General features: G+C 42.0%; 1 protein-coding gene across 3 annotated transcripts in view; it reads left to right on the top strand.

The window, feature by feature from the left end:
- The window catches only part of JAZF1 (JAZF zinc finger 1), a 325,971-nt gene that overhangs the window by 264,643 nt on the left and 42,456 nt on the right, over positions 1-18,872 (top strand). For all 3 annotated transcript variants that reach the window (XM_027573405.1, XM_027573406.2, XM_027573407.1), the window contains exon 3: positions 12,541-12,737. In XM_027573405.1, coding sequence (XP_027429206.1) covers positions 12,541-12,737 — 197 coding nt within the window. The remainder of the gene's footprint in view (positions 1-12,540; positions 12,738-18,872) is intronic.

Here is an 18,872-nt window from a genome sequence, read left to right as displayed (position 1 = left end):
CAGTGTTTTAGGGGAATATGTGTAAATCAGAGATGGCATACACCTTCATTTTATGCATTAACCTTAATCAGTGGCTAGTGGCCATGTCAGGCCTAGTGATGAAGAAGCTAAAGTGGAATGCAAAAGCAGCACAAACAAGAGTGCTCTGATCAATTAGTGATGCCTCTCATGGGCAGAGTGGGTTGTAAATGGCCCCAGAGGAATGGTACATGCTACCCCTGGCATAAACAAATCCTGCCTATTTGAGATCTCCTCTGACATTGAGAATCCTCTACCATCTCCCTGACGTCTCCTCCCCTTTCTCAACCCAGCATTTCATTAACCTGAGCTCTCTAGTGCACCCCATCCCCTGGTGCTGGATTCATTTGGAGTCACTTGTTCTCAGCTAAATGTCAGCCCTCACCTGGTAGAAGAGCTCACCTAAGTAGAAGATTGTGGCAGCATCAGAGAAGGACTTCTCCTTAGAAATGGAGACTTTTGATCCTAGACTTAATATATCTATCTAAGACCATCTATGGACTGCATCCCCCCACTCCCACCCCCTGCAAGATGTTCTCTTATGTAGGGATTATCCAGTCAAATGAGTGTTAGATTCAGGAACAGTTTCTCATAGTTCCTGGGTGAGAGTCAGGTGCATAGGGCTTACATCCATGGAAATACCAAGACTCAGTGGCCTCCTGATACGTGTCAAGTACTATGTTGGGCCAACTCCTTTCCATCTGTTTATCTAATGAGATCTTGACAGTAACCCAGATGAGGTAGGTGTTTTAAAGTTACCTCTGTTTTATGAATTAGGATCCCATGGCTAGAGAGGATAAGTACTTTGCTCAAGTTTGAATTCCTAGCAAACCAGATTAGGAGTTTGCCTCCAGAGCCTAGACTTTCAACTGCTAGGCTGTGTGAACAGCCGTTAGCGATACTGGAACTAAAACTCCAGAGACCCTATATCCAGTTTTTTTCTTTAGTCTTTAAACCTCTCCCTGCTTATGGGGAGAGTTACGTATCATCTCATTAGCACTTTACATGGAAACCTCAGATAACTCATTTAATTCACTACCAGAGGACGCAAAACAAAAAAACTCAAACTATTTGTAGTTTTGTGACACAAAACCTCATAAAATGCAGCTCCTTTGTTTTGTTCATTGGTTTTGACACAGATGTCAAATTAGCAATGAAAACCATGTGTAAGAAACAGCCACAGTTATTCTCAATTCGATGAAAGTGGAAAAGGAACGGAAAGGGTGATGGAGAGATGCTGCCAAGAGAGGGACGTTCCAGTTGGCCTCCAAACCAAAGATTTGTGCATGTAGTTTTCAGAAGTGGTTTTTATTCTTGGCATTGATTATGAAAACGACCATGGTTTACTCTATTCAGACTAAAGTAAATCAAAATTAATTGCTTCACTGATAATTTATGCTGACCTGTGGCTTAAAATAGTGGTTGCTGGAACCAGAGCTAGAGTTCTCATTAAGATAGATTGACTTTATTACTCCTTAGTTGTTAGAAAATACCCAATATTTATTGGGAATATACGGGGTAATGGTATGCAGGAATGGGATTTTGTGCATTATTGCAGTTATTCGGCTTTCGTACATGAATTTCATTTGAGTGCTAAAATTCCAGAAGAGATTATTGGCTTAAAAAAAAAAAAAGTCATTTCTAAGTACTAATCACAGAACAGCTGCTAGTCTTTGAATGATGCTGTTCATCAGGATGTTTTCACTGGTGTACAGTCCAAGCTGCCAAGGATGTGCAGGGCCAGGGAGCAGGGGGCCTCCAGCATCCCATGGCCCCCCTGTGTGCCCTGCCGCAGGAGGACACTCAGCTCTTTCCACCTTGCTCCCAGCTCTGGGTTTGGGTACTCATATTTGGCTTCTTTCATTTCATTCAGCATATTGCAAATGATTCCTCCCACATGTAGGAGTTCCATTTGGTCAGCATTCCTTGAAACAGAATTTTTAGCAATGGCAGTGATAGACAATAAAGGTAGATATTATTAATAGCTTGTATCTAGAGAATAATTATAAACAATATACTATAAACAATACAGTGTACAGATGATGTAATTATAAAATAATGATAAAATTACATTTAATATTGTAGCTTCTCGGCATCTCAAAAAAATTTTTTGTAAGATTTTATTTATTTGTCAGAGCACAAGCAGGGGGAGTGGTAGGCAGAGGGAGAGGGAGAAGCAGGCTCCCCACTGAGCAAGGAGCCCGTTGTGGGACTCAATGCGGGACTCTATCCCAGGACCCTGGGATCATGACCTGAGCTGAAGGCAGATGCTTAACCGACTGAGCCACTCAGGCATCCCTGCATCTCAAAAATTTTTAAGTAAATTTTTTCCTGTGTTTATTTTTAACACAATCGCAGAATAAAGAGCAATCTTTCTCAAGAAAGGATTTTATTTAAGATTATGTCCTCCTATTTTATGTTAAAATAGCTTTTTCTTTTCAACGAGAGTATGGTGATGCTAGATGGTAGGTAGATAAAGCAATATAAAAATTGGCACTTAGTAATATAAAAGTTGGCAAACCGATGTTAGTTATTAAACAAATATTTTCTAAAGGCTTAGAATATCCAGGCTAGATGCCATGGAAAATATAAGTTAACTGTAGCTGCCTTAAGGAAAAAAAAAAAAAAGGAAATAGGATTGTTAAGATTTGTTTTTTTATTTATAAGTAAAGCAATCTCTACACCCAGTTGGGGCTCAAACTCACGACCCTGAGATCAAGAGTCTCCTGCTTTTCCAACTGAGCCAGCAGGTACCCCGAGAGTAGATATTTTTAAAAATCACCTCTTGGCTTTTTGGTTTTTTTCCTCTTACCCTCCTTTTTCCTTCTTGCTGTCCCCAAAAATAAGGTGAAAATGTATAAGAAAAATGAGCTACAAAATCTGATAGGAAATCGGCTTGCTCTCAGTGTTAATTTATTTTGTGCAGATTAGACCAGAACACCTCAGAGTCCAGGAACAATATTCTGTATGTGTCAGATAAAGAAAAGGGGAAAAGAGAGAGAAAAGTCTTACTTAATGCAATAAATCTGTCAACTTGGTTTGGTACCCGAGAACAAAATCTGATTCATTGGCTGTGTACTTCACAAATTATGCCCACAACCCATGTGAGTATCAGATGAAAATCACACGCAAGAAAACCCTCACTCACAAGTTAAATGCCACACTGATCTAATCAGATGGTGTGGGTTTTTGCCTGGTGCTGCTTTTAGTTTTATTATTTAGCATTAAATTTTTAATAGCATGTTAAAAGACGCTCAGTTTTGGTGATATTGCAAAAATTTTTATGAAGCTTCAAAATCTACCCCATTGACCTCAGATTGTGAAGTCAAAAATAGCTCTGGGATGAGAAATGAAATGTATGCTTATTGGAAACATGATTAGAAACCTTCTGAAATTAGCATTACTCGGGAGTCTAAATTTTGTCTACTTTTGTCTACTGAGAAGAACATTTATTAAGTTCCCAGTGATCACCAGAAAAGCCCCCTCTGTTAATAAAAGGGCGTGGACAAGCAATTACTCCATTTGTTGCTTACAGGTTATGTTTCACTGACCAGCTGTTTTAACGAAATACTCCTTCAACTGCACTGCGGCTTTAAGTTGCTGCTAAAATGTGAAGGTTTGCCTGATTAATTGATTAGCAGATGTGTGTTCTGAAAACCATCATTACAAGGCAACCAAGAGAAGCAGATCTTCTGACATGCGGGCCACACGTGATCGCATGCTGAAATGTACCCATTATTCCCATGGTCACATCCCACTGTCTATATTCGAATGTCCTGTGGGTGGTTTTACTTCCTCACTGGCTTTCTGTCCATCTTTGTCCTGGATTGCATGTAGTAGTAGTCAGACAAAACAAAAATCAGTAATGGACAGTTTGGACTCTGCACTGGAAAGATCGATTGTGTCCTTGTCAGGTCAGAAATCCCAGTTGTCTGGAGCCGTGAGTTACCAGTTTTGGGAGTGCTTGGAACCTCATGGTCTACCTGCCAGCCCCCTGCAGCTTTCCTCAAAGGCTTTCTGGGTTTCACAAATTTGTTTTCACTGAGAAATGGCAGTGCCCAAAGGGCCATTGGAAAAGCGGAACAGAGCTTTGGACTTCCAATGAAGTAGCTGGATGCGCCGCTTTGTACAGAGGGTCTGGTTGTGGACCAGACAGGGCCCTGTGCAACTTTAGGAATCTCCCAAGGCGAGGGCAGGCTTAAACTTCATCGAAAGATGTCTTTTTGTCAGCTAGCTGTGTGGATGGTCTCCTGTCATTTGCCCTGTTAGAGACCTTCTACAGTTTGGTTCTTTTCAGAGAAGTAAAGAGGAAATGTGGGGATTTATAGATCGCACCCTTTTCCCCAAGCATGTTGTCCCTCAGGAGAGGGGCCTTCTGTTTGTATTCTAGCTACTAAAAGTACCTTCTCAAATGTTCTGTGATTGCAGCACTAGGGTAATAAATATGCTCAGAATCAGTAAGGGTGCCTTTTTGCTTTCAGAATCAGCAGAATTAATGATGGCAAGTGCTTATCCTCTTATTCAGTAATTCAGCTCAGAAATAACCAATTGCTGATGTAATGTCAGAGATGAAAGATTTGTGAATTAGGATTTCCAGAACAAATCTCATTCGTATCCATTATGTACCAGGAACCTAACATTTATCAAGGTCAAATTGCCAGGCCCTGTTCCAGGTGCTTTACATGTATTAACTCACTTAATCCTCACGACTCTGTAGGACAAGACCTTTACTAACATGTCACTCTTTACTGAGAGAGAACTTAAGGCACAGAGAGGTAACTGGCCCAGGGTCACACAGCTGGAGAGCATAGGGCAGAGATTACAATCTAAGTGGTCTACCTCCAAAGCCCACCACCCTCTTAACTGCTACAGTAATATTTTCAAACTCAGGCTCTGACCCGTTAGGAGGTCAAGAAATCAGTGGCCAGGATATTTTGTTAAAATGAAATAGAATAGAAAGATATCAGAGTATATCACATGTAGGAAGGATTGTTTCATGAAATTTTTGTTTCAGACAAATTACATAAAAATTCTTCGCATCCAGATATGTTTTATAATTTTTCTGACTTCAGAAATTTTTCATACTTTTTCTGATTTCAGAAAGGTAATATGGTGCAAATGCCACATATTACATAACGCTCCTTGCAGGGTCTGGGGCAGCCCTTGGAATCAACCACATTAATATTTGTGCAGTGAGGCATGTGAATATTTACACTAAATACAATAAATAGTGTAAATAGCCTTTAAGCAGTTCAATTCAGGGTTTGTCTCCCAATGAATTCTGCTGCCAAAGTTATAAAGTTTCCAGTTTTCGGAGCTTTGGAAATTTCAAAATTGCAGATTGCAGACCTAATTATACATATGTGTACAGGCTCCCAATATGACATTTGCTTCTTAGAACGGGTTGAGGTTAAAAATAAAAGTTCACTGCACGATGCTGTTGCTGAAATCAGTGACTGTTGGAGCTGGGAAGGAACTTAGGGGTGATATATTACATATATCCATAAAGCCAGAATGCTTCCATTTTATTTTTAATTTTTTTTAACGTATAATGTATTATTTGTTTCAGGGGTACAGGCCTATGATTCATCAGTCTTAGACAATTCACAGTGCTCATCATAGTACAGAACGCTTCCATTTTAACAAGTAGACAAACCAAGGCCAGAACAGAGAGCATTGGGACTTCTGGAGGCCACTGGCTTCTTTGCCCCAGAACAAGCCTCCTGATGCACAGCTCAGGCCTCTGGACCACACGCCCTCTCCAGAGTCTTATAATAACAAAACCACACCATGCATCTCGTAGTATAGATTCTTTTCAAGTTTCTCCAAGAGAGACCCAAGTTTCAAGTGGTCACTTCCATGCCTGGGTTCTCCAGAGCCAGGGAAAGCCATGTGGTTTTCTCCCCAGCAGGACACTTAGGCCCAGGTGTTTGGCCATAGAGTAGGTGGCAGTGGGGTTTCTGCCCAGGTTCCAGTGAAATCTGTAAATTTCCTGAGTTTGTGGTTGAAACTGGTCTCCCTGGACCAGCAGTTTGACATTTTCCCCCTGTGGTGTTATATTCATGTTTCCACATTCACCATGTCAGACTGAATGAACATTGTGGTCTAACGATTTAAAAGATTTATAATGGAGTCTTGAAAATTTACTTAAGGAATATGTACTTCCCCTAGCAATAACAAATATTACTACAAATGACCATATTAAATTAAAGTAACGTGGGCATTTCTGATTTGTAGGAAAGTTAGTTAATCCTATGGCAGTTTCAGTTTCAAAATGAAAACATGGCTCTGCTTGGCCACAGATTTCCAGGCTGTTAGTCAACAATGAATGAACTCTCAGGTGACTTTTTTTTTCCTTAAGAAATACCCAGTTTTCACTCTGTGTAGAAAGGCAATACTCGAAGGAAAATACCCTGAAAAATCAACCATACTTGTATCTGGCAACTTCAGAACTTATGGTAATATTTTTTTTTCTTAAACTGGTGAGTTTATAGACTGTCATTTTATTCTTTAAGCGGCTCATGTCAATACATACACTCATTTGTGTGGGTGTGCGTACACGTATATTCCACAATTTGAAAAAACGTTTTTAAACGCAAGCCACAAACCCATAAAAACGTTTACATAAGTGTATTTCAATGAGATGTATTTTAATAATTTTTAAAAGGAAAGGAAGGCTTTATTATATATTCTTTATCCCTTCCCTGCTTGGCTCTGTTAGGGAGTAGGCAGGGAGTCTGGTTCAAGTGCTCTTTTCTACGTTAAAAAAAAAACAATAATAATAACTACACGGTGTTCTGATAAATGTTGAATAACTGACTTTTGGAGAGAAAAAAAGCCCGGATCCATGGTGTAAATACTCCCACTGTGGAACAACTTCAGTCTACCAATGTGGTGTCATTGAACAGAGTTGGGAAAAGGTGTATAGTAGCATACCATTATATGATAATTACAGCAAAGAGATAGGATATTTAAAAATATACTTAATTATAAATTCACATAATTTAATTTTTAATAATGGGTGTTTAACAACTGGCTCATAAGAATCCCTGAAAATTTAATGACCAGCTCTCACAAGCCAGTACAAACCCACAATAGCACGCTTCTACTACAAGATTACAACAGATCCCATTGCAAAGCAGAAAGAATTCGGGGAGGTGGGCACAGCCAGGCTTCCTCACGTCACAGCCCCGTGAGGCTACAAAGCCAGGGTCCCCCCAGGAGTCAGGCAGCCCCACCCAGCAGAGCTTGGCCGACGTGGAGAGAATGAGGCCTCCTGTCTCCCAACCCACCCCACTTCCAACATATAAACCCCCAGAGGGGTTCCCTCTACATTTCCCCACGCCCTGAGCTCTGGATCCTTGAGCCTTTTCAACCTTGAAGACCAGGACTCTGAGGCAAAAGCAAGAAAGCTCCGAGGTCTTTGACATGCCCACGGCAGCGCGGCAGAGCTGGGAGCTTTGGGTGCAGCCCTGAGGCTGAGGTTCGCTCATGCCAGTTCTGCCCCCTCGCCAGCAAAGTGACCTTGCACAGGCCGCTCCGCTTCATTTCCCAGTTAATGTGAGAAATGAGGGGTTTAGACTAGGTGCGCTTACCTGGATTTCTTCCAGCTCTGAAGTGCCCCCGTGTTGGCTGCTATTACTGAGGGCTTCAGAAAAGATGACCCATCATGTCAAAATGCATCAAGAAAAATGCAGACCACAGGGTGATGTGGCTTCCCAAGCCTGACTTCCCTCTCAGCCGTGGGAATACGGGGGACATTTCCAATAGGGACGATGGAAAGATGGGGGCTGTGGTCCTTCAAGGATGTGTCACAGTGCAGCTGCCTTCAAGATGGGAAGTAGATTTACCTGCCTTTCTGGTCAAAGCCAAACCACTCAAGTCTCCCACTCTTGGCTATACTCAGGTCTTCCTCTGCCACATCAGGTTCTTTATAAACTTGGCTCCCCAAGGGATGCCTTGCCATTGGGAATCTGCCCATCTTTTGACAAAGAGCTGTATTGGTGGAACATTGCTTTAAAACTTTGGGGTTTAGTAGGTCTCAAAAAATAGGTCAAGTCATGGTTGATAAGTGAAGGAGGAAGAGCCAGGCAGTATTGCCAGTGAGAAGCTGGTGAATTGTAACCACTGTTCCCGAGGTGTGTACGTGTGTGTGTGTGTGTGTGTGTGTGTGTGTGTGTGTGTGGTCCCTGGGAATAAATCGTGCAGCTGTGTATGTTGGTATGGCAGGGTTGCCCTGATTTACAAGTTGAGCTGCGAGCAAGTTCACAACCAGCAATCCAAGAGAGGAGGAGGGTGGGTAGAGGGAGAGGAAGGTTGGCAGAAGTGCTTTATGAGTTTCATGTTTAATGCTTTTAACATGCTGTCTCGTTCTCACTTCTAGAAAGCACTTAGCAGATATAAGCCTAAAATAGATTGTTGTCCATAGCTGACCAAACTCCTGTCAGGGTGAAGGTAGGGGATGTGTGGGCACATTTTTGTGGTTTCTTATGGTTGTTTTATATCTGAGCTGTAGGAGAGTATTTTACAATAAAAGGCATGAGCTATTCTTTTTTTTTTTAAGATTTTATTTATTTGACAGAGACACAGTGAGAGAGGGAACACAAGCAGGGGGAGTGGGAGAGGGAGAAGCAGGCTTCACATGGAGCAGGGAGCCCGATGCGGGGCTCAATCCCAGGACCCTGGGATCATGACCTGAGCCAAAGGCAGATGCTTAACGACTGAGCCACCCAGGTGCCCCAAAAGGCATGAGCTATTGATACTGTTTCACTGGGGTGAGAAGACACAGAGAAGCCTGCCCCCCACCCCCACCCCACGCCTGTCTCCCTCCTCTCCTAACTCCCTCTTTTTTTTTTTTTAAGATTTTATTTATTTGACAGAGAAAGACACAGCGAGAGAGGGAACGCAAGCAGAGGGAGTGAGGGAGGGAGAAGCAGGCTTCTGCCAAGCAGGGAGCCCAATGCGGGTCTTGATCCCAGGACCCCGGGATCATGACCCAAGCCGAAGGCAGACTCCCAACAACTGAGCCACCCAGGCGTCCCTCCTGCCTCCCTCTTTTGACAAGAGTTTCCACCTGACACCATATGTGCACCCTCTAGGCTGATTCCCAGTCAGCCAAGCCACGATCCATTCTATAGATGAGGCACGACCCAGCAGCTTTCAGAGCTATGAACATGCAGTGCCTCCCCAAGAAACTTAAGAGTTAGGTAAGGTAGACAGGATATATAGATAAAACTGTGTTATAAAGTTTTATATAATAACAACTTCCATGTTCTGAGCCACTTCCTGTATGACAGGTACTACTATCTCATTTTTTTTTAAGATTTTATTTATTTGACAGAGAGCACAAGCAGGGGGAGCGGTAGGCGGAGGGGCAGGCGGAGGGAAAAGCAGGTTCCCCACTGAGCAAGGAGCCCGATGTGGGGCTGGATTCCAGGACCCTGGGATCGTGACCCGAGCCAAAGGCAGACGCTTAACCAACTGAGCCACCCAAGCACTACTACCTCATTTAATCCTTAGAGCCATCCTCTGAAGTCAGCACTATCCTGTTCATCAATGGGTGATTTTCTTTGATCACGAACATTCAGGCTCACAAGATGACCAGAAGCCACGGTGGGCACTGGGTCTCGTCAGAGGAATAGTGGGCAGAGCCACAGCTTGCCAGCAGGGTAGCATCATGCCTTCTGCCAAGTCCTCACTGGTGCAAGGTAGACAAGATGCCCCGCCGGCAAATGTGAGAGCTGCCTTGGTAGACGAGGGGTCAGAGGTCCTGTAACACTCCACGGGCATACCCCTCGGTTCCCCGCTTGGACGTACGTAGGTACAAGATCACCACTCAGGAAGCCCAGGCTCTGACTTCCTATCCAGTTTGTATAAATGGTTTCTTACTCTTCCCAGTCCAGAAGCGATTTACCAGTCAGGGGTCAGTGTGATCTTAAGGAGTGTTGACTGTTAGCATAGCTGACATACCATCTTAGCAGATTACCTGAGCTTAACCAAAGATCAAATTCTCCAGCACAAGGGGTAAAAGAAGTATGTTGACCCTTTGCCTACAGTCATTAGTCCCATTTTACGGGGAGCAAAGGTGAGGTTTAGAGAGGTTTATCAAACTTGCCTCAGGTCACATAGTAACACAAGCAGGGCTGCAGTCCTGGTCTGCCTGGCTCCAAGTCCCATACTCTTCACTAAGGTGCAAGATGCACATTTTATGTTCTACTCCATAGAGTATCTGCTTTCTTTTACCATTTTAAAAAAACTGACTTGAGGGACGCCTGGCTGGCTTAATCAATAGAGCATGCAACTCCTGATCTCAGGGTTGTGAGTCAAACCCCACGTTGGGCATAGAGCTTACTTTAAAAACAAAACAAAACAAAAAACTGACTTGAATTACCTACATTGAGAACCATTGGTCTTTTTGGAAGAAGCACTATGTCTATCCTATGGTTTTGCCCACTCCCCACCTACCATGTACCCCAATTGGAGAAGTTTGGCACTGTGCTAGTTAGTAATTCTACTTAGAATAATAGAAGAAAGCACTAGTTCTTTGCTTTTCTCTGTGAGTCCATATTTTGAGTAGAAGTTTATGGGGGGGGGGGGTGGAAAACAGTTTTAAGAACAATAGAGCCAACTTTGCATCTGAAGGTAAATGAGTACCTGGCTACCAGGTGCAAACAGTTCTGTTTTGTGGCGTTGTTCCTTTATTTTTAAACCTTCACCATTGGGGCGCCTGGGTGGCTCAGTTGGTTGAGCGGCTGCCTTCGGCTTGGGTCTTGATCCCAGGGTCCTGGGATTGAGCCCCAGGGTTCCATGCTCGGCAGGAGGCCTGCTTCTCCCTCTCCCCCTGCTTGTGTTCCCTCTCTCGCTGTGTCTCTGTCAAATGAATAAATAAAATCTTTAAAAAAAATAAAAAATAAATAAACCTTCGCCATCTTGTAGCACAAAACCTAAGAGCTCAAGGCAAAGCATGTAGCTTTATTATCATTCAGTTCTTCATAAAAATCTGGTTTATTATATATCTAGATTGTATTGCAGAAACCATTCAAGAAATGTGCCATCCATGTTCCAAGTATAAGAGTAGACATTTTAAGATATTGTAACAATACTGTAATATTGTTTCATTGGGTATTTGATTGGCTAAGTTTTTTATGAGGCATTGGAACTATCTGTTGACTTCTAAAACTTCTTAGCATAATGAAGACAAATACTAAGAAATTTTTTAGACAGAATGTGAAATGTGTTGGGTCATTAATACCACTTTAAGTCAAATGGAGTTAATTAATGATGAATTGTATTAAAATAGAATGTAATGATGGGAGGTTGGGTACAGGGAGGACTTGAGCAAGGCCAGAGTTCTGTTTTCTTAGCCAAGGCAGTGAGCATGGGTGCCTGTTTCATTCCCTAAATGCTTTCATGCACTCTGTTCACTAGGCTTTCTGCTGCAGTTTTCAGAAATGCAGCTGACAAAGCCTGCCTTCCAATAATACAAAAAAAAAGTTTCTGGCGCCTGGCTGGCTCCGTTGGTAGAACATGCAACTCTTGATCTCAGGGTTGTGAGTTCAAGCCCCATGTTGGGCAGGGAGCCTACTTTAAAAAAAAAAAAATGGTATATGTCCAAAAAAAGTTTGTTCTTTAGATGAGAGATATCATGCTGTAGATTGTTTTGAATCTTGTATTACATGAATTTATGAAATGTTATACAGTGAGAAAAGAACGGTTTGAATGTTACTAACGTAAGAGAAGTGTGGAAGGGATAACTTTGAAGTTTCCAAAGTGAAATGATCAGGAAAAGTCGCCTTTCCCTTTATGGGTAATAAAATCACAACATAAATGGATCTTTAGCCGTCATCTTCCTCCTCGTACTGCTCTCCTCTTGAATCTGCTTGGGCAGATTTACTCGTTCTATAAATGTTTATTGAGATGGACTTGGCAGTGTGCTAGCCACAATTATGGGGACTGTGTCCTTTCGTTTCAGCTAACGGTTAGGGAGACAAGACCTTCAGTCTGCCAAGAAAATTTTTAAAAATCCAAATAACAACATGAGGATCTGGAGTAGGACAAAAAAGAATCCGTTTTCAGGAGGCCACATACGTCGAGTGGCAGTGAAGCAGTACGAACAATAAATCCTGCCCACCCACCGATGGAGGAGGCCCTTTCCACCTGGAAGTGCTGGGGAACTTTGAGAATGGGTGGGCTTTCTTTGAGTTGAAAGAAAAGAGAGGACCTTCTGAGAGAGAGGAAGCCTTCTAACCCCAGGCACTGCAGCGGGTGTAGACCTAGTCTGTGTGTACAAGTTTCCCGCGAGGAGGGTTTGCCTTAGGGAGAAATGGGGCCTACCTGTGAGGAACCTGAAGACAGCTGGAAGATAATTTCATCCCATAGGAAAAGGGAATCTGTTGTAAGTCTTTGAGATTGTGAATAAGCCCCTTTTCCCAGGGTGGGGCATCTGTCAAACTTGGGGGAGCTGTCATCATTCCTCATGCTCCAGAGATGGGCCTGGTTACTCACCTTCCATTGTTGCTTCAGATTCATGACAGATGCTGCCCGCCGAGAGCAGGAGTCCCTAAAGAAGAAGATTCAGCCGAAGCTCTCGCTGACCTTGTCCAGCTCAGTGTCTCGAGGGAATGTGTCCACTCCGCCACGCCACAGCAGTGGAAGCCTTACTCCTCCCGTGACCCCACCCATCACCCCCTCCTCTTCATTCCGCAGCAGCACGCCCACCGGTGAGTGGCTCAGCCCTACCATCTGGACAGGGGTGTAGGGGGATAGTTGTTGGGGAACAGCGTGCGCATGAGTGCAATGTATGATATGGTGGGGGCAGAAGGGGGCCGGGGAGCAACGATGATTCAGACCCTTTACTGGTCTCTGTGAGTTTGTTGATTTAGTCCTCTATCACTGAAGAAATATTATTGTGTATAGTCTGTACGTGATAATGGTTTTATAGGTATTTTTCTGAGCCTTTGCCATCTGTAATGCCTGAAGTGGATTTGCTTCAGTCAGGTGGAAGAGTAGATGAAAGAAGATAGCCATGTGTTGATTATTGTTGGTGCTGGGTGATGAGTACACGGGGGTTCGTTAGACCATTCTCCCTATTTTGCTTATTTTAAACATTTTCCATAATGAATGTTAAAAAAAAAATTCTGAGTGCCTCCTGTGTGGCAGGCACTGAGCTACCATAGTGAGCCAAAGGAGACCTCATCCCCATCCCAAAGGAGGTTAGACCTAGTGGGAGACATTGGTATTGTAGGGGGCCAACAAGCACACACTTGTCTTCCCCTCCCAGATGTAGAAGCAACTGAAAAATTAAACAGCAGCCAGAGGAAAGATCAAAATCAACTTCATTAGTGACTAAAGCCAAACTGCAGAACGGAACTTGGATCCATAACCTTCGGGCTTCTCTTAGTATGTCTTCCCTGAATTCAATTTATTTCCCAAACCACCCTTTTACATGGAGGCTGAGCAGACCCGAGTGCACCCTGCACCCTGAGAGGAGCACGCACAACCCCTCTCCCCAGTTCAGAGAGCCACTAAGTTGTTGCTCCTCCGTGGGCAGGAATGAGTAAGGACAGTCAAAGGAGGCTGGAAAGAACCCTCCTCTTCTTTTTCCCATCCATTCTCTCCATTTCCTGCCCCACAGTCGGAGTTTAGACAGGCAGTAAATAAATATAACCTTAACCATGACAAGTGCTATATAGAACTCAGTGATAAGAGAGCATCCCAACAGACTTTCAGGAAAGGCTTTCCCTGAAAGGTAAGTAGGACTCAAGTAGGTAAAGGGGGAAAGGAGGAACATCCCACCAGGGAACATTTTGCAGAAGCTCTGTGAGGAGGAGCCTGGCAGGTCCCAGGTACTTAAAGAGGCCAGCTGACCCATGTGAGGCGAGGCCAGGGCATTCGGCAGGGACCAGGGCACTGTGGGTTGATCCTGAGAGCAGAGAGAGGCCACCTAGAATCACACCATCATCTCTGTAGCATCACCCCCTTGACTGTGGCTAAAAAGTTGATTTTTCTCAGTTTGCAGCTTTCTCTTTCAGCCATCTCCTATCAAGGGAGGTGACTACAGTAGTATTTCTCAAATTGTGTTTCAGAATATTTACTTCACAAAATAGTAGTTGGAGGGAAAGGCATTTCCTAATAAGATACGGATTTCTTTCATGCAGGGCTTTAATGCAGGCCTTGTTATTCTCCAGGGGAAGGATTTAGTAAGTTTCCCAAACTTAGTTGACTCTGATTATGGGACCTCCTTTCTAAGGGCAGTTTGGGGGACTCATGGCTGATAAGACACCATGTGTTTTATCACAATTAGGCATTTTGAAGATAGGACAGGCGTGCGAGACAGATGGATTAGAGTTCCTATCTGTACTTCTCCCTTTACACATCACTAATAATACCCACTATATAGGTTCTTGTGTGAGTTAAGTGTGAGAGCATGTGTATACCCCCAGCATTCAATAAATGTTCATCTCTGTGGTCTGGAGTTTTCAACTAGTTGCTTCAGGAACAGAACCAGCGTCATTCTCCTGTAGAGGATGAATTGGCTCATTTGTGTCAGGCATTTGTCCATTCCTTTACACAGGTCACCATATTTCCCTTATATTTTATTCTGTGAAGATATACTTTCCAGGATCTTTGTGTAATATTTGCTATGTAAATCTAAGGAATGCTATGAGACCATAGTATAACTCTGTGATTCCCCTTTTCTGGGTATTTCTATGAATATTTATTCATATATAATATGAATTATGGGGGCAGTTTTATACCAGAGAGTGTTTTATACCTGACTTAATGTGGAGTGACTCGTGGCCAACACCAGATAACCATGACTGCCCCAATTAGTAATGGGTGCCATAGAACCCCATGAAAATAGACAGTTTAAAAGTGAGAGTTTATTATTTTTCATGTAAGAATGTTTGGAAGAAATGGAATCATTTCCTTTCCCTCAGACATAAAGAAATCTTTCTGACACCTTGCCTATTTTAACAATTTCCCACTGAGAGAATTAATTTATGTTGTGGTAAAGATGTATCATTTCAGTCTTGTCAAGATCATTGGTAACTTATTTGCTACTTGAAGAATATTCCATGTAAACATCAAAAATTAGGGGAAATGGTTGCTTAAACCTCTATCCTATACAGTCTTGATTGTGTACATTTTTCAGTGTTTGAAATGTTATTTTACCTGTAGTTAGATCAGCTTATTTTGCCTGACTAATATGGTTTCTTCGTTCACTTTCATTGCCAAGTTATAAATAATATTCCAAGTTTCTGCCTCCTAAATTCACTCTTCCAAGTTCCACATTTAAGGTGTATTCCAGGTCCAGAAGTAATAGTCCCTCTTGTAGAAAATCTCATTTATAAAATAGTCTTTAAAATATACTGTCTTGACTGAATTAGAGCTCAGCTTTATCCTGGAATTTCAAGTATTTCTCAGGTATTCTTCGACCTAATATTTATTTTGCAATTTCTAAATCCTCGGAGACTCTTCTTGCCTCATCTTTTTCATTTTCTATCCTAAGTTGTTTTGTTTTTTTGAATATATATTTATCTCTGGGTATATGTAAATATAAAAGAAAGTATTCACTTAAGGAAAGTTAGAATGGCTTAAATCATGAGTTAGCAAACCTTTTCTGTAAAGGACCAAATAGTAAATATTTCGTGCTTTCTAGGCCCTGTGGTCTCCGTTCCAGCAACTCAATCCTGCCTTGTAGCTTGACAGCAGCCGTCGAACTCTATAAATGAACGGGCATGGTGTGTTCCTTCAAAACTAGAAGTTTTTATAAAACTTTATTTATAAAAACAGGCCAGTTTGGGGGCGCCTGGGTGGCTCAGTCGTTAAGCGCCTGCCTTCGGCTCAGGTCATGATCCAGGGGCCTGCTCAGTGGGAAGCCTGCTCCTCCCTCTCCCACTCCCCCTGCTTGTGTTACCTTTCATGCTGTTTCTCTCTATATATCAAATAAATAAATAAAATCTTTAAAAAAAAAAAAAAAGCCAGTTTTGGCTCACAGGCCATAGTTTGCCAACCCCTGGTTTAAATCATAAAGATATGTAATTTAAAGATCAACTTCATTAAATTCCCTGCAAATAAAGTGTCAAAAGAATTCATACCCATCTCCTTAGAAGTAATAATTACTAAGGGGGAAAGACAGCTAACATTTGTAGAGTGTTTATTATATGCTTACTGTATATTTGATTATGATGTTTTTAATCCCAACACCAGCTCGACTGAGACATTATGATTCCCATATGCAGATTAAAGAAATAGAGGGTTTAATAAGGTTAACTTCACAAAGCCCCATGTCTGTCTATTCAAAAAATGTGGTCTTTCCAGTGTACTTGCACTTTCCACACTAAGACCTTTTAGAAAACTCTTATTAGACACTTTAGCCATCTAGCTGCTCCAGTTACCAGTTTGACAGTTCAATCCCAAAATACAACAGCATGTTAAGATAGCGGGAACTGTGGTTCACTTTCATTCACAGAACTCCCATTCTACCATTCAAATAGTAGAGAACTAACCACTTTAGTTTAGCCAGGGTTTTCTTTAAGGATGAGCTGGAACTGATTCCAGAGAGCCAGTTGTTAAATATTCAGGTTTGCAAACCCATTGTTAGAAGGATCATCTTTAAATCGGCCATAGTGGGACTATTTACACCAATCAAATTGGCAACTGCTACCTATCAGCACCCGACCCCCACCCCGCCCCCCCACTCTCTACCGTTATACCAACGGTTTACCCTTTCAGTAGTTATCAGATTAATCTTACTTTGTTATTCAAGGGATCATGGTCCTAATTGTGTCTGCGAATAAACCTAAAGCAAACCTCAGTCACCAATAAATAACAGCCGTTTCAAACAATGGATTGCTTTGCAGTCATTCACAGCAATGTTTAGGTGACTATACACGGAAAGGTTTTCACATTATTGGGTTACAAAACCACATGTGCAGCATGATCCCAATTTTATTTTTTTACTCTAAAAAAGTTAACTGTGGTTATCTTAATATGATAGGAAAATGGATGTTATTTTCTCCTTTCTCTTTTTTTCCCCATTTACTAAGATGAGTCTGTTTTACTTCTATAACTACAACTGTTTAGTGCATATAACGGGAAGATATAAACAGGATTATTGATGGCTCCCTACCCTCCAAAAAAGAGTTTAATGAATTTATTTTCTTCAAATTAATTTAATTATCTTTTCTGGAGGAGGGAGGAGGTCATCCTATAGGATATAGCTTTTGCAGATTGTATTGGTTATCAGTGCCTGTAAATTAGTTAAGAAAGTAATTTCTCCCCCCACCCTGACCCCCACCCCCATATTTGCCATGAATCTCTTAAAACAGTGACTCTCCATCAAAATCACCTGGAAGATTTTTGTAATTTTTTTTTTAATTTTACGTAAACTCTATGCCATGCATGGGGCTCAAACTCACGACCCTGAGATCAAGAGTCACGTGTTACTGACAGAACCACCCAGGCACCCCACCCCCACCCACCCAAACCTGGAGGATTTTTAAGCTTGGGCTCCATCCCTGAAACTGATTCATTATGTGGGTCAGGCTTGGGTACTGGGAGTTTTTAAAAGCTCTCTCAAACTAGATCATTCTAACCTATAGCCCAAGTTGGGAAAGTGCTCTTTTAAAACGTGATCCGTCTAGTTGTCAGAGCTGTGTCTTTTCTGGCTTGGGTTAACATATTTCCACCTTGCCTGGAGAAAGGTTACTGTAGTCTACTTGCTAGGACTTCAGAGGTGGGTCCAATGGGACTGAACGGATGCTCATTTATGTCTTAATGGAGAAGCCATGGAAAGAGTTGGCTGGATTTCTGGTTATAATAGCATTGCATAGTCTCTCCTGGAAAATATTTGTATATATGTTTTGGCCCACTCAGGGGCGGGGGGGTAGGAATTCAAACATTAAACCAGAGAAAGGCACCCAAGGAAATTAAACCAATGTTTTGTTTTCTTGTTTAGGGTCCCTATAATGAGTGTGAAGTCACAGATAATATCTATTAATGCATAATTTGAGTTTTTATGTTGTGTTACTTCACTTCGTATTTCTGTGTCTCCTGCTATTTGGCCTTAGAGTAGACCCTTAACACTCCTTTATGGCTTTTGCAATAAGCTGTTCAGGTTAAAAGATTTTAAAATTTCCAGGAGTTCCTGATCCACAGCAGGTCTTTTTAAAAAGTATTAATTTTTCTCTCAGGATGGAAATTACACTGCAATATAGACTTCTACAACTGATAAAATTTTACTTGACATTTAGAAACTATTTAATAAATGGAGTTGAGGTAGACTCTCCCCACCCCTGCCATGCCTTTATTTTTAGAAGACAAAATAAACTTAAGTAGGCTTAATAGAAGCAGAAAATCTCAGAGAAAGATAACTGAGGTGAGGTCTAAACTGACACCCCCCCCACCCACCCACGGAGGGGGAGGAAAGAGAAGGGAAAACCTCAAAGAGAGAAATCCTGTTCTGTTTCATGGTGGAAAATGAGAAAAGAAAAGCAAAATATTTCAGCGTGACTGAATTTTGTGACCTACTTATGAATCCCTGAAGCCATGGTTTGGTCTTTCTCACAGGTTCTGCCCTAAAGAGTTGAGTATCGAGACCATGCCGAAGAAACATTCCCCAAAATCTTCCTATTAAGAAAACGGCATCGATTTACATTTCCCTTTTCATATAAAGGTGTCATCTTGTTGCTGGAGAATGACAAGATGTTGCTGTATTATCTGGCCTGCATTATGTTCAGGTCACTAACACACCCTTTCCTGGCCCATGGTTTTTTTGCTCGTTTGTTTATATTCTAATTTGGTCTAATCATTGTTCTTTCATCTTTTTTGATTGACTCGTAAAAACCTCT

This window comes from Zalophus californianus, chromosome 12 (assembly GCF_009762305.2).
Source record: "Zalophus californianus isolate mZalCal1 chromosome 12, mZalCal1.pri.v2, whole genome shotgun sequence".
NCBI lineage: Eukaryota > Metazoa > Chordata > Mammalia > Carnivora > Otariidae > Zalophus > Zalophus californianus.
Note: the sequence above shows the minus strand (reverse complement) of the source record. Positions and strands in the feature narration are given on the sequence as shown.